The sequence below is a fragment of the Centroberyx gerrardi genome, chromosome 10, assembly GCF_048128805.1.
Source record: "Centroberyx gerrardi isolate f3 chromosome 10, fCenGer3.hap1.cur.20231027, whole genome shotgun sequence".
Classification (NCBI taxonomy): Eukaryota; Metazoa; Chordata; class Actinopteri; order Beryciformes; family Berycidae; genus Centroberyx; species Centroberyx gerrardi.
The window spans coordinates 14,248,171-14,265,824 of record NC_136006.1 but is presented as its reverse complement, the minus strand read 5'-3'; the positions used below and the strand labels follow the sequence as shown (position 1 = coordinate 14,265,824).

Genomic DNA, 17,654 nt, shown 5'->3' with positions numbered 1-17,654 from the left:
TGCACACTTGGAATGGTCATCTGCAACAGCAAGCTGATGATGCACAGATGCTGGTTGACTTTGGATTCAGCCAAGGATCTGCAAAAAGCAACCGAGAACATCGGAGCAGTTTGAGTCTTTTCAACAGCATAGAAGAAAAACAGACAGAGATGGAGACTGAGAAGAGCATGGCTCCTCCAAGGGCCCTGGATGTAACTCTAGAGGAAGATGCACTGGCATCCCAGGTAGTGGAGATCATCAGTGGGATCACTCTGGGGGCCCTCCAGTCCCTCGAGGAGCCTGAGGAAATGGGTGCTTCCTCAATGGAGGAGGGAGATGACTCTGTGTTCTACACTGATGAGGACCAAGCTCTTCAGGACATGAGAGAAGCCGCATCTTGTGCTTTTGGTGCTAGAGAGTGCAGGGCTGGGAGTCTAGTCGGCAACGAGGCAGCTGAAGCGCCTATCCCACAGAAGAACGATGATACAGGAGCAGATCCCATCACTGACAAAGACGATTCACAGACGGAGAAGAAGGTAACTGAGACTGGGCAGGACGTTCAGACAGACCAAGAAGAGGAGCGCCAAGAGCTCCAGACCCCCAAAACAGGACCCATGAGAGAGTCCCAGTCAGATCCTGCAGATCCAGTCACAGAGCGCAATCTAACCCCAGAAGAGTCAATGAGCACCTGTGGAGAATCTCTTGAAGTAAACAGTTCACTCACAGAGCTACAAACACAGCCTGAGCAGAGTACATCATCAGGGAAAGGTAAGAGAGATTTAATTACACAGTGAAATTGGGTTCATTTCTTGCTGAATTAAGCAGTATTGACTTGAGAGAGGGCATTTTGTTTATCCAATACAAAACTGTTTTTTTTGTACTTGCACCCATGCACCAGGTGAGAAGGAAGATGTGGTGCTATCACCTCAGGAGCTGATAGAGGCACAGACACCAAAGACTGAACTCTTCTATGTATCTAAAGAGGGGAGAGACACCGAGCTGAATGGGGAGGCCGAGGCCCCAGAGCAGACGTCTAGTGATGAACTCCAGATATCTGGTGAGAGTCAGGATGAGCTGGACCAGGAGCCACAGCAGGACAACTCCCATGTTTCCACGGGGTCCCCTCAGGACTCCAGTCCAGGCTACTCCACTCTGCCTCTGCCAAAGAAGTCTGATCGCACTGCAAGCCACAAGAAATCCTTCAACCACCACATCTCCTCCAAATACAACACTGTTTCCTACCGCAAGATTCGCAGAGGCAACACCCGCCAGAAGATAGAGGAGTTTGAGTCCATGATAATTAATTTGTAAGAGGATGGTTTAAATGCCTGTTTCAGGGAGATGTGCTGCATAGCAAGCATCTGGACATAATCTATTCAACATAGGCATTGTAGGAAACTGGATTAATGATCATTTTGGTTGTGCATCTCTGTCATATGGTACACAATTTACACACTTAACTGTTACTAAAAAGTACTTGTAGACAGTACATGTTTACTGAAAAACTTTGATGTAACAGCTAAATTACACAAACCTTATGTATGTGGTTAGGGTTAGGGTTTAGAGGCCTGGATTAATTACACATCGACTTGTAATTGAAGCATAGGGCCTTCTATTCATATCGATTGCGTACTAACTGGGTGGACAGCAATCCCAGAAACCCATCTAATATCCTCAAGGTATTTTTTTCCATTTGATAGTTTTATAGCAGGAACCATGTTGTTATGTAAGGCAGGTATTTGAACAGCAGATTACATTATAAGAAGCTTGAGGCTTTATAATCCTACTAGCTAATATTATAACCAAGATTTTAGTTGGTATTTGACCCTCAGTGTCTTAGAGCCCCTGGATAGCAATCCTCTGCATAAGCAGTGTAACTATGAAGGTAAGTATCTTAAGGAACTATTTTAAGTGACTAATACCTAAACCTGTGCTTTTCATTGCAACTGCATTTTCAGATGTTTATGTATAATTCATTAAATTTAATGTTTATATTTCTGTCTTTCATTAAGTAAATGCACAATACTTACATATCCTGGTGGCTAGTGGATTAGAAGAAATGAATGTGTAATAAACTGACATATGGTACAAACTCCTTTATTTTAAGTGACCTTTATTTCCATTTTTGTTAGAAATTGCAATTCCATTGTTTTGTGGGTAAGAGTTTGATAATCAGTCAGAAAATGACTAAATCACAGCATAGATTTATTAGGCATCATGAACCAACACTTCCCTCTAGTGACAGAGACAGAAATCCACACCAAGAGACAATACACTCAACAAAACCTAAACCTACATAATGGAGCAATTAAAACCAGAAAAGTAGCCATTTCTCCCAAGTGTCATGAAACTTAACAGCATAAAGTAGATAACATCTAGAAAAGTAGATGTCTCATCATAAGATGTGATATGTATTACACTCATGAAAAAAAGCTTATGACACATTGCATGCATTTTAATTTTTACATCAAATTAATTACCAACAGTGAACACAACAAGAAAATACTTTTTTTCAAATTAAATCTACGAGGCACCGTTTGATCTTTTTTATCTTTGGCAGCCAAACTATATGTGGTAGTAATAAACTGTTATCAGATGGAGTGTTCTTCCACGAACATCATCTGAAGACCAGTTTTATACAATCATCTCAGTCACATCTGTAGTCCATTTACCAAATGCCTGTGTAGACAATCTTTTCTAAAATTAGCAACCTCCAGACCAAACTTTCCAACATGTGAACAGCGACTAGATGCTCTCTCTTCTCTGGCACTAGTGTTTAAAGTCAAGGTCTGTCAAGGCTGATACGGAAAAAGGGCAACAGAAACATTGCACATCCCCACACCATCTCCTTCACAGCAACACAGCTTTAGCACCACACATTTCACTGCCAACAAAACGCCTCCTGCTTCTTTTTGGACAGTTCTATGCCGATGCTGTACCACAGACCGTACCGTAGTGTGAGGCCACTGAGAGTCTGCAGTGCATGTTAAACACTTTAACTCCTTCAGTCCCATCACTGAGTATAGTAGTGTGTGAACTGCCACTTTTGGAAGGCGTTGCTGGAATCACACTCCTTGAGATGGATAGCGTCACCCAGGGGGCCCGCCTCCAGGCACCTATGGCGGGGAATTAACTCTACTAGGAGGTGCTCCCCCTTGGCAAAGACAAAACAGAAGACATAATTATGAACACAGCTTTACTCTCATACTATAAACAATGAAACTCACACTGTAAACCTTCACCAAACACTGCCATCAGCAACATTTTGCTTGAATTTCTGAGATCCTGCTGCTTCAAATAGTTCTTACGCAGACCAAGAATTTCTGGATGATAGAGTTGTGAATTGAAAGAAAAACAAATATGATAGACAAAGCAATCGCCACACCCAAAGCCAACCTACCAGTGCAGAGTTGGAGGCCTTGTGGAACCAGCGGAGGTTGGGCTTGGCACTGTCACATAATTCCAGAGCCAGGCCAGTTTCTTTGCCCTCGGGAACGATGCATAAATCTCGCTGGCGAATATGTCTCATCCAGGTGTAATTAAAGTGCTGACTCTAAATATCAGGGAGAAAGAGAGAGGGGAAGAGTGACAGGCATATAATTAGGCTTCATGGAAACTATAGGTTTTTCAAGGGTGGCTCAGTGGGGCTGCTTTGACTCCAACACGAACAGATTTTGAAAGTCTTGGTCTTGTCTTGGACTCTGCACTCATTTATCTTGGCTGCATTTGTTGTGGTCTAGGTCTGGTCTTGGATATTTCTGTTACACATCTCTTTTTTCTCCCCGCTGTAAGTCCAAACCCAGTAAATCCAAAGATTAGTGTGAAAATTACAAAATGCACTCTCTATATTGCTCTTTCTGTATAATGTCATATATTCTGCTGAAAAACCCTTAATCTAACAATTCTGTGATGTGACTAATATTTTGGCAGTTTGTTCAGGACTTTGCCTTGGCATGTCTGCTTTTGCCTGCTACGTGAACATCTGGTACTATGTAAATTGTTACAGTATACAAAAACAACAACATTTGAAATACTTACCTGCTTGCTGAGATTACATGTCTCAAAGGACAGAGAGCCCTTCTGCAGAACAAGGCATTTTCTTAAGCCACGATTGAATACCTAAAAAATAACAAAAACATTAGAGCTGGAAAACCAGTAATGAAAACATTTGTTTACTCATTCAACGTGCCACATGACAGACAGGCCTTGTTTTCCTTCTCGGTTCCTTCAATAAATCCTGAGAGAGAGCAGTCACAGGCTTTAACGGACAGCCATGCTTTGTTCCATAGGAGCACAATCACAGTCTCTGTTCGGGTTGAGTTTGCTAAAAGGAGTTCTTAGCAGAGACAATAGCTTCATGGAGGGCAAACATAATCAGCCTTCATTTTTTAAAGGATGCTTTAAGGAAATGTAAGCAAAGTGTAAGTGGACACAGATGACAGAGCATTGTAAGTCACAGTGAAAAGATGAAAAAAACAACAAAATTTGTAGTAGAGCATCAAATCCACCTACCAGGCCCTCAGCTTTGACTAAGGGAGTATCCATATCTGGATACACATTATCCAGGTACCACTTGAAGCTCTTGCATTTGAGCTTCTTCCTCAGCTCAATCTGGTCAGTGAGGCTGCCAATGTCAGTGGCACTTTTATCCAGCAGGTGGTGGTAGCCGTGGCCGTAGAAAATGTCTTTGTACTCATCCAGCCACACTTCAGCCACCCTGGCCAGGTTACGCTCCACAGTCTTCTGCCTGTCCTTGGGGAACTTGTAAGGGTTCTGGCCTCGGAAAATGTGTCCCACTCGAGAGCAGGGGATAATCTCTATTTCCCCTCCGCACATCCAGATCTGTCCAAATGGCAACACACAGGATTACAACAGGACTTGTGAGAGATGTTCTGTGTGGTCCCTGAACAAATATGAGCAATATTCATGCGTGCATGTGTAAGAAATGTGTATCAAATCAAATGAGTGATATACCTTAAATGAAATCTCCATGTTCTCTCCACCCCATACATCCAGCCCAGGATCATAGGCACCGAGCTCATAGAAGTATTTCTTGTCTATAGAGAAAAGGCCCCCGGCCATAACTGGACAGCTGTAAGAGTGGAAAAAAACCAAAAACAAAATATGAGTTGAAAGGGATAGCCAACTAAAATATGCAATTTCTCATTAAAATGTTGGGTGTAAAAAAAAAAAAAACACGAAACTGTGAGAAACTGAAGTTGGTTTCTATGCGAGCCATTTTGCTAGGGTAGGATTAAAATGTATTTAGCTTGTTAAAAAAAAAAAAAAAAAAAAAAAGAAGAAGTGAATGTTGCTTGACCTAGGTTCCTAGCAATGTGTGTTTTTAGCCACAACACCGAACCTATGCTGATAAAACATATTTTTGCTGGCGAAATGTTTTAGTTACAACGAGACTGAGTCAATAGATAAAATTCCAACTGCTAAACTATTTTGCTAATTAAGTATCAGTGTTCACTTTATGCCTTTATAATGAACAGCAATGGCACAGCATGGGAAAACTCTTAGCCACCTTGTCATTTCCAAATTGAGTGGGTTTAGTTACCGGATAGGATCTGCGATGGTCATGTTATTCTTCTTAATGTATTCCTCTGGCAATGTGCTCCAGCCAAACACCAAAGGCCATTTGAAAATACCTCTTTGGAAGTTGTCAACCAGCACATAACTGAAAAGAAACCGCAGAAAAGAAGCCATAAGATCAGGATATTACCTCTTTAAACATTACATTTTCTTCTATCCAACATTATCACACCCCATGTATGACTTATCCATTACGCAAATATGCTTCCGTTGAGTCACCTCATATCCTTGTCATTGATGACTTCAATAACTGGACAGGCCACTTTCCTCCTGTCCAGATAGACTCTCTCTAACAGCGGCTCCAACCAGCCCACATTACATTCAATGTGGGAGTCGAGGAAGGTAAGAACCTCGCCTAAGAAGAAAGCAAACAACCTGCTGTAGTCAAACAAAAGGCCACATCTACAGAACAGGATTCGCACATGTAAATAGTACGACTTCCTGGAACACTTTTCAATGAATTCTTTGATAAGGCAGGTATTCTTTATATATACATTAAAATGAACAATTGCTATTAATGAAAGTGATTGCTGTTTCCCTATCCCAAGCTGTGATGCACTGATAGAGGTGGTAGGAAGAAAAGCAGAACATTGCTCACCTTTGGCGATGGCGGCTCCAGCCAGCCTGGCCCTGATCAGGCCCTGCCTCTCCTTCAGACGGACGATTCGGACTTTGGGAAACTGGGACATGTACGAATCCAGCTGCTGCTTCAGATAGTCTGCAGGAGTAGAGGAGAGTGGTCAAACTACTGCGTGCCTAGAAACCAGTTAATGTGCAGGCAAAAGTGCATACAGGCTGACATGTTAACCTAAAGCACTTACAAAATATGTGTTATCATTATTACCACTATCGTAAAACTTCCGATAAAAGCTGGGTCTCAAATAATGGCCAGGGAGTGTTGTGTGTATGTATAAATAAAGGCAGGCCCCCAATAAAATCCAGGTAGAGAAAAAAAATGACAGAACTACCAGAAAGGAGTCTTAAGTCACACAATATTTATAGCCTAAAATATCACAAAAATATACCAAAAAGAGATGCTGCACAGTAAGTAATAATATCAAACAATATCTGACATGACACATTTGTGAGCAAACCTACAGTAGAATAGCATGGCGCTGAAAAGTTGAGAGAGACAGCTGTAAGACATTTCAATATCAATGCTAGAGAAATAACGTATTACTATTATTGTCTGACATCAACTGCCTATATCACTAATAGTTTTAGGCTACAAATAGGTTATTGTATAAATTTGAACATAATTCTATCATTTTTACTGTGGACCTACCAAAAGAAATAACGGCCTCTCTCTAATAATAGCCTTTCTCTATATAGTGCGGGTGCTGTCTTTTGTTGAGGTAAATAAAGGCCATTATTGGAAGGTTTACAGTACTTTTAGTTGCTACCACTAGCAATATTATCCACCTGTGAAGACTCATTCAAGGCAAAATTATCTACCTGTGAAGAAATCATCACACTTGGAATCCCTGTATTACCTTTGGTGCTGAAGTCATCCACCAGGATGATCTCCTTAAGGAGGTGTGGTGGAGATCTGTTGAGAACACTGTGCACAGAGCGGAGCAGCGTGGACCACACTTCGTCCACAAAGCAGAAAATCACACTGGTGTCGGGCAAGTCGTCGTGGACCAGATTGTCCGCGCACCTGGAAAACACCACAATAACAAAATGCAGCTGATGTTTGTCAATGGCAGCCATGTTTGAGAGGTGAAGAGCACAGTACAGAAGGATGCAGGATAAACTGTCTTACATTTCAGTCAGTGTTTCTCTTTTCATACTTAGGGGATCCTGAATCTTAAAGCCAAAGTAATAAATCCAACAATCAAAGTTTTTATTTATTCTATCAGCTGCAAATTCCTCTGCATAACCTGTCCTAGGGGTCCCGCTAAGAACGGACTTTGAAAAACTGATTTGTACTATTTTCTTTGTATGAAACTCACGTCTGAGGCCTGGTGTCCGGGATGGCACGGTCCACTGGGATCTGGTCACTCAGGTACACATTGAAATGCCCTTCATCCCATCTCTTCTTCACCTCCCCCGCTTTGTCATTGGGAACGATTACCGCCTGACCAAACTGGCCCACCGCATTGCCATCTCTAGGAGCGTGCGTCACGTCCAGAGCAAGCACCTTGTGGACACCTGGTTTCCGTACGACAGTGGAGTTGTCCTTGGAGACTGTTCCTTGTTGGAGCTTCGGCTTGATTGTAGGTTTCAAGGGTTCCCTCGCTGCATTCGTGTCACTTTTGACAAGTGTTTTGACCTGTTTTTCCTCATTTTTGACATTTACCTCCTCTCCTTTTACATCCTTGTTGGGAGGTTTAGAGGATGTTTTAACAGGGTGTGCCTCATCGGCCTTGAGCTGGCTCACTTGTTTACCTGTCTTGGCCTTAGGTTCATCCTTGACCTTATCATTTATCTTTGAATCCACATTGTTCACAACTTTTTGTATTGTATCTCCAATCTTGTGGGGTTTCTTCTCTGAGGTAGGTAGAGGGGCATGTTTTCTTTCCTGAACACCAGGTGGCACTTTGGTTATATTAGACACTGCTACAGGCAATGCCACTTTACTTACTTCACCTTTCTTTACTTCTACTTTTGTCTCACCCAGATCCAAGTTGACTGCTTTTTTGGCAGGTGCCCTGGTTTTCACAGGAAGACCCTGCTTTGATGCAATATCATTTAGGGCTGCTTGTTCAATATGTTTGGAGGCTGCAGATTTAGAGCTGTCAAGCTTGGGTTGGGCATGTTCTTGTTGCTGAAGAGAGCTCAGTTTGTTGTCCCTCAACATTTGGTCCCGTTTCTTCTCTCCATGTCTGTACACTTGGGCTAATTTGTTCCCTGCATTGAGTGGCCCTTTGTCCGCATGGCTGATAGCCAAGTCTACTCTCTGCACTGGGTGTTTAAACCCCCTTTTCATCAGCTGTGTCACCTTGGTGGACTGGTGTCTAATAACCTCCCTTTCCTTTATCACACGCTCCTTCAACAGTTGACCGTTCACATCGTTTATTGACATGCGAAGTGCAGCCATGTCAAACAGCAGCCAAATGACAGAGGCAATGAAAACAAATGCGAGTACCCTCCCACTCCCCCTGAAGTATCGCCTAATCTTCATCGTACTCAGATTTAAAAAAAAAAAAAAGAAAGTAATGTGAATCCAATGCAGAAATATATCAAATGTCAAAATATCATAATGCGCAGGCCACTCATACTTCTCAGTTGCAGCCAAAGTTTTCTTGTGTTTGGTAAGGATAGTTGCCTGCGTGGCATACTAGGAATATTACATTGAGCAGCAGCGGTAGTCAGTGTTGTCAGTCAGAAATACAGCCTTGCATTTCTGACATCCATAGCACGGCGCAAATGTACAGTGCAACGTTATCCTGCCATACTGTTTCGCTTTCTGATCATTTCCAGCTACCGTAGGATGTGTTTGATTCGCTCAACTCACCAAACCGCTCTTCAGTGAAAGAAGTAAAAAGATTACGTTTCTCTACTGGGAGTCCACGCCACAAAATCGAGACACATTTTTGTATAGGGAAGACGTAGACTACCTACTTCAACTTTGCACTTTGAGAGTACACTGTGATTGGATAGATAGGCAAGAAAGTCTCAGCCTACACGGAGGTAGCGTCAAGCTAGCCAGAGATAGCTAGAATAGTCCCGGATGTTCGTTTTTTTTTCCTTCAAAATAAGGCGTTGAATTAGTCACTTTTGAAAAAAAAAAGAACACTAAACATCTAACTGGGTGTATAGAACAACATAAATCATATAAAAACACGTAATTTAATACGTTCAGCAAATATGGCTTGGCAATGTAGCAGTAAAATCGATTTTTGAAATATTATTACTATACACGTTCGTCAATGAGGATTTTATTTTGTGAGTTCTAACCGGACGTTCTATTTTAAATCTGGGAGGTTTGACACTGCTGATAGAGGCGGGGTTAGCGAAAAGTTTCAAGTGTCCGTGTCAAACTGCAAACTCAATACATGGTAAGAGGTGTACGCAGTTTGAATATCATCGATATGATTTAGCTTGTTAATATGGTTTTTTGTTGACTATCCGGTTGGGCGTACTTGAGAGAAATGTAACTCTGGTAATATATTTAAATATATGTTTTACGTCGGTTCAACCGTTGCCTACGCAAAAGGTTTATGAAGCAGGCTTAACTGGCGAAACTTGTGCAGACACAATAGGTTAAAGCACACCTAGAAATGCAGTATAACTTGTTTTAATAGCCTATACCAGTATAACTTGTTGTTGTACTGTTTTAAAACCACCATAACTCAAATTCCGTTCTCCTCTAGCCTATATTTGATATATTTGAAATGTGTATATTTAACATTCAATCTTGACTCAAAATACCCGTAAACTCAGGTTTAGTTGTCACTTGCTGCCTTTCCCTTGTATTAAAACCTCAGACAATAGTTGTCAGAATGAAAAACGTCTAAATACCACAACATTTCTAAGCGTGTAGCCTACATAGAAAACCTTTACGGATGTTGGGCCATATCCGTAGGTTTTTGGGCACCAGTATGACTTGGCTGTCATATCCACAAGTCCTAATTCATAGGGAAGGCAGTTTTGCACTAGCTCGGACAGAAAGATACCTGCCAGTGCCAGGACTACCGGGCTAGAGGCAATTCATTTTTATCAATGACTGTATGACTGTGACGGTAGAGTCAATGATCATTGACTGTAAAAAACATTTCGATTTTTATATAAAATTTGGTGGTACAGTATGGGCATCATGTGATTGCATTTAAAGGGAAATGCCACACAATTTACAAATTCACATATTCCAGTCTCATTACCTTGGGAAGTCTAATGATTAAGAAAATGAGAAACATTTTCCCAAAGCCACAAACTAGAGAAACAGGAATCAAATCTGTGACATCATTCTGATGCACAGCCTGGAGAAGCCCTATTGACAGTGAAGGAGAGGCTGACTGTGACTCATGTCCACAAAGCCTAAACTTTTGCATTCAAATGAGCTTTAAATTTAGTGCTGCCAGTTCAGAGAATATACCCTCAAACCCAGAAATCATACTGCATACCGTCACACATATTAATTCTCTATGGAGCTATAAATCTGTGTGACATTCCAGGTTAAAGGGTGGGGCAAACTTGTCTCTCTTGTCTCTGGCTATGGACAAAGGTGAATGTACACCAAATGAAATGTCCTAAAGCAGAGGAGAAACAAAATTAAAAACTGAGTCTCTGTTGTATTTCCCTTAAAGTGTTCTGTGCCTGCATATATGTGGGCCCAATGGAGTCATCTATCTAGAATGAGGAGTGCTACTGACATTTTCAGCAAAGCCCAGATAGATACATTAATTTTGAACATTTTCAAAAAGCCAATTTCTAAATCTAGCCAGTAAACTAGAGTAGTAAATATTCTTTAGTAACAAAACACAGTTCCAGGAGTAAAAATCTGATAATTTCAGCTCCCTTAATGTTATGACGTGGGATTACCAATATTTTGAAAATGTATCATTCAATCAATAGAAACTTGAAAAGTTCAATATGTTCTGTGACAACCACATTCTTAAAAGCTGTATTACTAAGGCCATTAGATTCATTACTGTAGCAACTTTTAGTGAGATACCCAATATTCTAAAAATAGATCACCTGAAACCTGAAAAATTCTGACTCTCTCACACGTACACACACACACACACACAAACACAGGCACAGGCACAGGCAAACGTGCACAACCACATTCATAAAAGCTGTATTACTGCGGCCATTAGGCAGTGATTAGTGAAGGCGACGACAGGTTTTCCTCTTCATCAGCAGGCATCTCCTGGGAGTCCCATTGGCTCCATCCAGCCTATTAACAGTCCCCAACACGAGGAGGGAGGGGAGTGGTACCTCCCATGGTGGCTGCCCTTAGCCGCACTACACAGGCTTTCATTAGTGTGTTAGCTAAATGATTGGCCTCAGGATAGCCCCCAAGCCCTGCAATGCATGTGTTAGTTTATATGTTCCATCCACTGGGCAATTTATTCATTTATTCATCCATTTCTGCATTCACACTCATGATGGCATCATTTGGTGAATTTGATTGTATTTTCTCTAAACTGAATGGGCATCGGGTTAGGAAAAACACCAGCAGCTAGACACAGGTAACATATAACTGCAGCTATAGCATTGAAAATCAATCATCAGTGTATAATAACACTAATTTTCATTCATAGTTTCATTACCTGAAGTGGCACTATACAGGTATCTATACTGTCCTTGTATATAATATACACAGTAGTCCTGTAGCAGCCTTTCTTATTATTGAGCATGTTGCTATCCTCTTCTGTCCCTCCTTTTCCTTTGAGAAGAGGAGGGGGTGCTATAATATTTTTAACTTTTAATGCATTCAATAGCTTATAGTACATTAAATTAGTTTTAATTATTTATTTTTTTACATATCTAGCTACTGTCCCTGCACCCTAAAGCAGATGGTCCTTCGTAGATTCTCTGAGGGATAAATTATGCTTTATAGAATCATTGCAAACTGAGAAACCACTTGAACATAATCTAAACAGTTCTTCACTGCTAGACTCATTAACTGCCATATGGCACCAAGTGGTATTTCAGTGGTTCTGTTGTTCACAAATGGTTCTTTCCCTCTGAGTGGTTCTGTATAGAACCACAAATGATTCCAGGACAAAAGAAGTCTTTTGAGTCAATCACCGCTGCCTACTTTGATCGCACTTTGTACCTGTTGACCTCAATATGATGAAGTGAGTGTAATGGGGATGAGTGTAACAAAATGTAAGAGGTCCCTTAAACACCCCTCTGGTAGAAATACTATCCTAATTCAAGTGCTTTCTGAACGAGCCCAGTCAGTAGCACAGCCACTGTAATGCTTACAGTCACATTAGTTGTGGATTTGAGAGTGGTGAGAGACTCATCCTGACGAGAAAGTGCAGAACTTACTAGTGAACAAAAAGAATAATAGCCTTTTTGTCACGATTGACATCTGTAACATAAGCTATCATGACGTTTTCCATCCAAGGGATTATGCAAAATGAATTAGAGCCAATTGAAAGTCTTACATTGACACCGGCACGTGTAAAATGAGGTAAATGTAGTTGTATGATATCTTTAGAACATGTTAATTAGACCCTGGAATTAAAATTACAACAGTTGGTCTCTGTAATTTACATAGAGGTCATGTTTTGCTAATATGGCACTCGTTGAAATAGACAGCCAGCAAGAATATGGTTAAGTCTGACCCACTGACATTTTCAGCTCCAAATTATGCACATTGTGTGAATTAAATTAATTAGAGAATTCATTAAGAAATATGGCTTGCGGAAATGAGTATAATATTTAGTTATGTGATGTAATTTTCTTTCATTGTTAAAGCTAATTTGTTTCATAACAGTTCCTGCGGTAGTTTCCCCCCTGTACTAACTATGATGTATGTAATTTGTTAGCCATTTAATTAATTATGATTAGAATTAGTGAATGTACAGCTTGTTTTGACAGATGGTACCCATCAGGGAGACCTTTGCACAATTAACTTATAATCAATTACATTCCATTTTTTCTGTTTGTTACATCTTGAGGTTTGTGTGGAAAATATCCATGGCATATGCATCATATGCATGCGCTTTGCTCTGAATTCATCAAATGAGCTATTATCTATAATTTGCCCAACAATACGCACCAGATAAACAACTGTGATTCATTTCATGCTTTGTGAGATACCTGTAAGCCCGTGTAGACTGCTCACTCAGTGACTGTCACATTGTTTTAATGCTGTTTAGCTACTGATGTCCTCTCTGTATATCACAGGTTTCTCAAATCTTTAACCTTCTTCCTACCAAATGAGAATATCAAAAATATCTATTGATTGATTTACTTCAGATTTTCCTCTTTTCTCAAAAACATACATCCAGATAGGAGCCATATTATACTCACATTGACTAACATATTTATTTTCTTTATTCTTATGACATGTTCTCCTGTTCTCTACATGTATTTGAGCTTGCTGACCAATCTCATGGATTTAATGCAAATGGTAGAATTGGACAACTTGGGAAACTGTTTGAGCGCTCTGTAGTTCTGTACTCTTGTGCGGCCACAAGATGGAGCTTTAGTTCTGCTCATGTTGTGCAGTATCTGGTGGGATGATCATCCTCTCGGCTTCCCTGGAAGAATTTGAAGCATGGAGCAAGGACTTCTGCACTCATACAGCAATTCCCTTCGCGATATATATATATAACTTTAAAAATCTAAGAAATGTTGTTCATCAAAATATTTGATATGTGCCACATCAAGTGCTTTAAGTAAATATTGTGGTTTTATGAAGAACCATTTTCAAATATGCTGTGAGAGTGATAAAAAGTATCACTGATGATATGATATACAGGTAGGTGTTTCATACTGTATCTGTATGTACTCATAATTTACGTCAGTGAAGTGTTTCTATGTAGCATAGAACAGTATAGAATAGTATATAGTGTCACCCTTACAGTCCTTTAATTTGTTATTGATTTATGGCACATTCTGGACTGTTTTCTTTTTCATTTATTCTATTCATTCTAATTTTCCCTCAGCCTCTGAAGACATAAACACCTTTCAGCAAAGAGGATATTCGGATCTTCTACAGCATACAGGTAGAAAATTCTCTGCACTTTTTGACAGTCTCTGGTACGCTAGCATCCACTGAAAGATAGAAGAGGAGAGTTGGGGATGAACATGGCCGTGACATTGCTCTTACCGTTGTATGTTGTTGTGTGTCTTTTTCTTTTTATCAGTGAATGCTGTGAGAATTGGTGATTAAATTTAATTTGAGGAATTTTCCATTCCAATAGACTTAATTTTGCTGATTCACAATTTATGATATATAATTTCGTATTGCCACACACCATCGCATCAGACCATAATTTATTTATTCTATGTAGTTTTGAAAGACCAGAATATTTCCCAAATAAGTAGACTATAACGCCCCTGTTTAAGAAGTCCACAGCCTTTGTCAGATCTTTTTTTTTCCAGGTGACATGAAGGTGATACTGATTTGGCTCCCACTGGACATGACTTAATGTCTGACATAAAAAATAACTACATAATTTGTCTCAATCCAGAGGGCTGACTTGGCATGGACAGCAGCAGTCCTAAATGTCACCCTATAATGAGTTCTGGCCAAAGGTACACAGTTAGGACAGTGCCCGCTGGCACCTGGGATGCCCACTGGCTAGCCTTTTACCCCACAGCCATTTGGACAACCCCAATTTTGTTTGTGCACACTGCCTTACACCATTTGCATCCAAACAAAAAGTTTCAGTATTATGAAGTTTCATTTTACCTCTGTTTCACATGGGGAATAGAATAGAATAAGTTTACTTTAGTTTCACAGTGCTGGAACATGGGAGCAAAGTGATGAATAACACTGTGATTAAAATAAAATAAAAATGTGAAGTAAAATGTGCAGATGACATAAAATATTTCACCTCGAGTAGAATAGAATCGATGCAAATTACCTATCTTGTTACATGTTGGAGCCTCCTGTGTCTCTCCGGTGATAAACTTAAACTTTTGTGTAGATAATGCATTGATGTCATGGAGAGATCTTTATGGGCTAGATTCAGCGCAATGATCATATAACACTTTGAACTATCCACCAAGTTGCCATCCTCTCAATATGAATGCAGGAAGACGTCTAGTTTTGAGGAACTTGACTTCTTTTGTTGGATTGGTATGAGACCTATTGGCAAACATGCTGGGTTTATTATCTTACAGAGGCACAGGAGATGAGGGAACATTGTATCTAAATTAACTTTTTCTATTTCCTGGTAAATGAAATCAATTCCATCCTTTTATGTTACTTTTCATCTGCCTTTTGTCTTGTTGCGGAATCTTTTCTCTTTCTCTCTCATTCATCTGTTTTGCCCTTTCCTTGATCTGATAGCATTAAACATATAATTAAGTCATAAAGGAGGGGACTGATGAGTGTAGCAGATGGTAATTGCGTCCTACATTTGAATGAAATGATATGCATTGCTACAATTTACAGCCTTCGCCTCATATTTTATTCAGCAACCTTTTATCTCTTTTCCTGCAGAATTATTCTGCAATAAATTTAGACATCTTATCAATAGCTGGAGTGATAGTGGCAGAAACATGGAAAAAATGAGCCTCCGCCGTTTTATGCTGTTTAAAATAATTTTCCATAATAAAGGAGCTATCAGAGCTGCTCTATCACTGTAGAGGAGCGGATATTCTTATTTCTAGTAACGCTGCCTTTAGTTTGTGGACAAGCTGTCACTCTCCTGTTAGTCTGAAGAAATGCAAAAGGACAGAGGCTGATAGTTTTACTCAAGTTCAACTGAAGATTCTGAACATGAGGGAGTCAGTCACAGCGAAAAATAATCAAAATACTGAATGCCTTACTGGGGCTGTGGTCAAGAGAGACGTAATTTGTCCTAAAATGATTTCACTACATAAGAAATTACTCACACTGCATAGTTATTCTATGGTATGGCTTGATGTTTCTTGATATAATTTTGTAAGTGTGTGATGGCTGTAATCATACCAGAATCACATACACTGCTCACTTTAGTGTTTAACTTGTCTGGTACTTCTGGTGTTTTCGTTAATTTCTGCTGTCAGATAGGCTATTATTTCCCAAATTGATATGACTGTAGAATAGACAGTATTCTTTAATGATTACACTTTTCCTGCAGCACTACTGTGTCCAACACATGTGGATGTGCAACGACTTTGGCTAAAATAAATGAAAAAGAATATGTGTAATCTGAGGGTTGGAGAGGTCATTTCTCTGAGGTATTCTTTCTTGGGGAAACATTCATTTGGAGCCCAGAGTCAAATTGTAAATTATTTTATATAGGGGTCAGGGAGACAGTGTAGGTCTAGCTCTCTGTATTTCACTTAGTAATAGTGGTAACCTGTAATACTGAAGAAACAAACCGAAATAGCAAGGCGACTACAGTGTGTTTGTCATTCTAATCATTCTGCTTAATACCCAGGTTTTTGTAGATAATACATTTTATCTATGAAACAAGACATGAGAGGCAACATACAGCGCTTTGTTATCCACCTTTGAGTGGATCCCTTCAATTTACAATTTAGGCTTTAACAGGCGCTCTTATCCAGAGCGACTCACAATAAGTCTCTTCTTCCTTGGATCCTTTGTACCTAGTTTCTCATGAAAACTTTTCTGCTGCAGTAGCTGTCAGCAGAACAGTTGAATGGAGTAGTGCCAGAAGGAGCTGTTTGTACCATTGACATGCTTTCCTCTCACAGTCCCTGGTGAAGTGCTGGACTCCGCTGATATTTGAGAACTGGTAGCTGGGGCGATATAGGTTTAATTCTCATGTTCCCCCCAACCTGCCAAGTACAGGAGCCGGATGCCAGCTGGAAGGCTTTGATGTGTATGGGGGGGGGGTGGGGGGGTGGAAGGGGGTATTAGCAGGGGCAGAAGAGAGGACGGCAAGTATATACATACACAAGTGTCTCTAGACCTTGAAGGTGCTACAGAAGTGCTTTCTATACCCAGCCACCCCAGGCACTTAGCGTTTAGTCATGATACAGGTCCATTACCTTTAAGTACAAGTGCTTATGTTTGGTCGCCTGTTTTTACAGCCCCTCCAGCTCGGAGGGATCTACCCGGGGTGACCCGACTCTATTTATTGATGCCTCTTGAGTTTCCACTTGCTGGTAATAGACTGGAAAACACAGATAATGCGTTTGATCGATCAGCGTGAACAAATTTCATTTGTTGGGATCAATAACAGTTTACAGTTGACAGAGCCCAAAGAACTACATTTATTTGAGCTTTTTGATTGAAGCTGTCTTGGCGAGCCAGCAGTGTGAGGCAATCCAGACTGGGCCTATGTGGCAGGCATGGAGTCTTCTGTTCTATTATTGCCAGCAATCTGTATTTAAAACTAATATCAGTGTGTGCTGCATGGCTTGGGGCAAAAGGCACCAAACCAATCTGATATACAGCATGTGTTTCTTTTGGGTTCCTTGTGATGTGAATTAGAATGTGAAAAATAACAATTCCCCAACATTTTTCACTGGCTATCCATTTTTTT

At 40.4% G+C, this 17,654-nt stretch overlaps 1 protein-coding gene across 1 annotated transcript; it reads right to left on the bottom strand.

The window, feature by feature from the left end:
• Window positions 1–2,090: 2,090 nt before the first annotated feature.
• Window positions 2,091–9,146, bottom strand: galnt5 (polypeptide N-acetylgalactosaminyltransferase 5). The gene is made up of 10 exons (XM_071913705.2): window positions 7,533–9,146; window positions 7,071–7,237; window positions 6,176–6,295; window positions 5,797–5,932; window positions 5,543–5,662; window positions 4,954–5,071; window positions 4,492–4,821; window positions 4,018–4,098; window positions 3,380–3,532; window positions 2,091–3,133 (listed from the first exon to the last, which is right to left on the bottom strand). The coding sequence occupies exons 1-10, from the start codon at window positions 8,702–8,704 to the stop codon at window positions 2,993–2,995; spliced, it is 2,538 nt and encodes an 845-aa protein (XP_071769806.1). The 5' UTR covers window positions 8,705–9,146; the 3' UTR covers window positions 2,091–2,992.
• Between the last annotated feature and the right edge of the window lie 8,508 nt (window positions 9,147–17,654).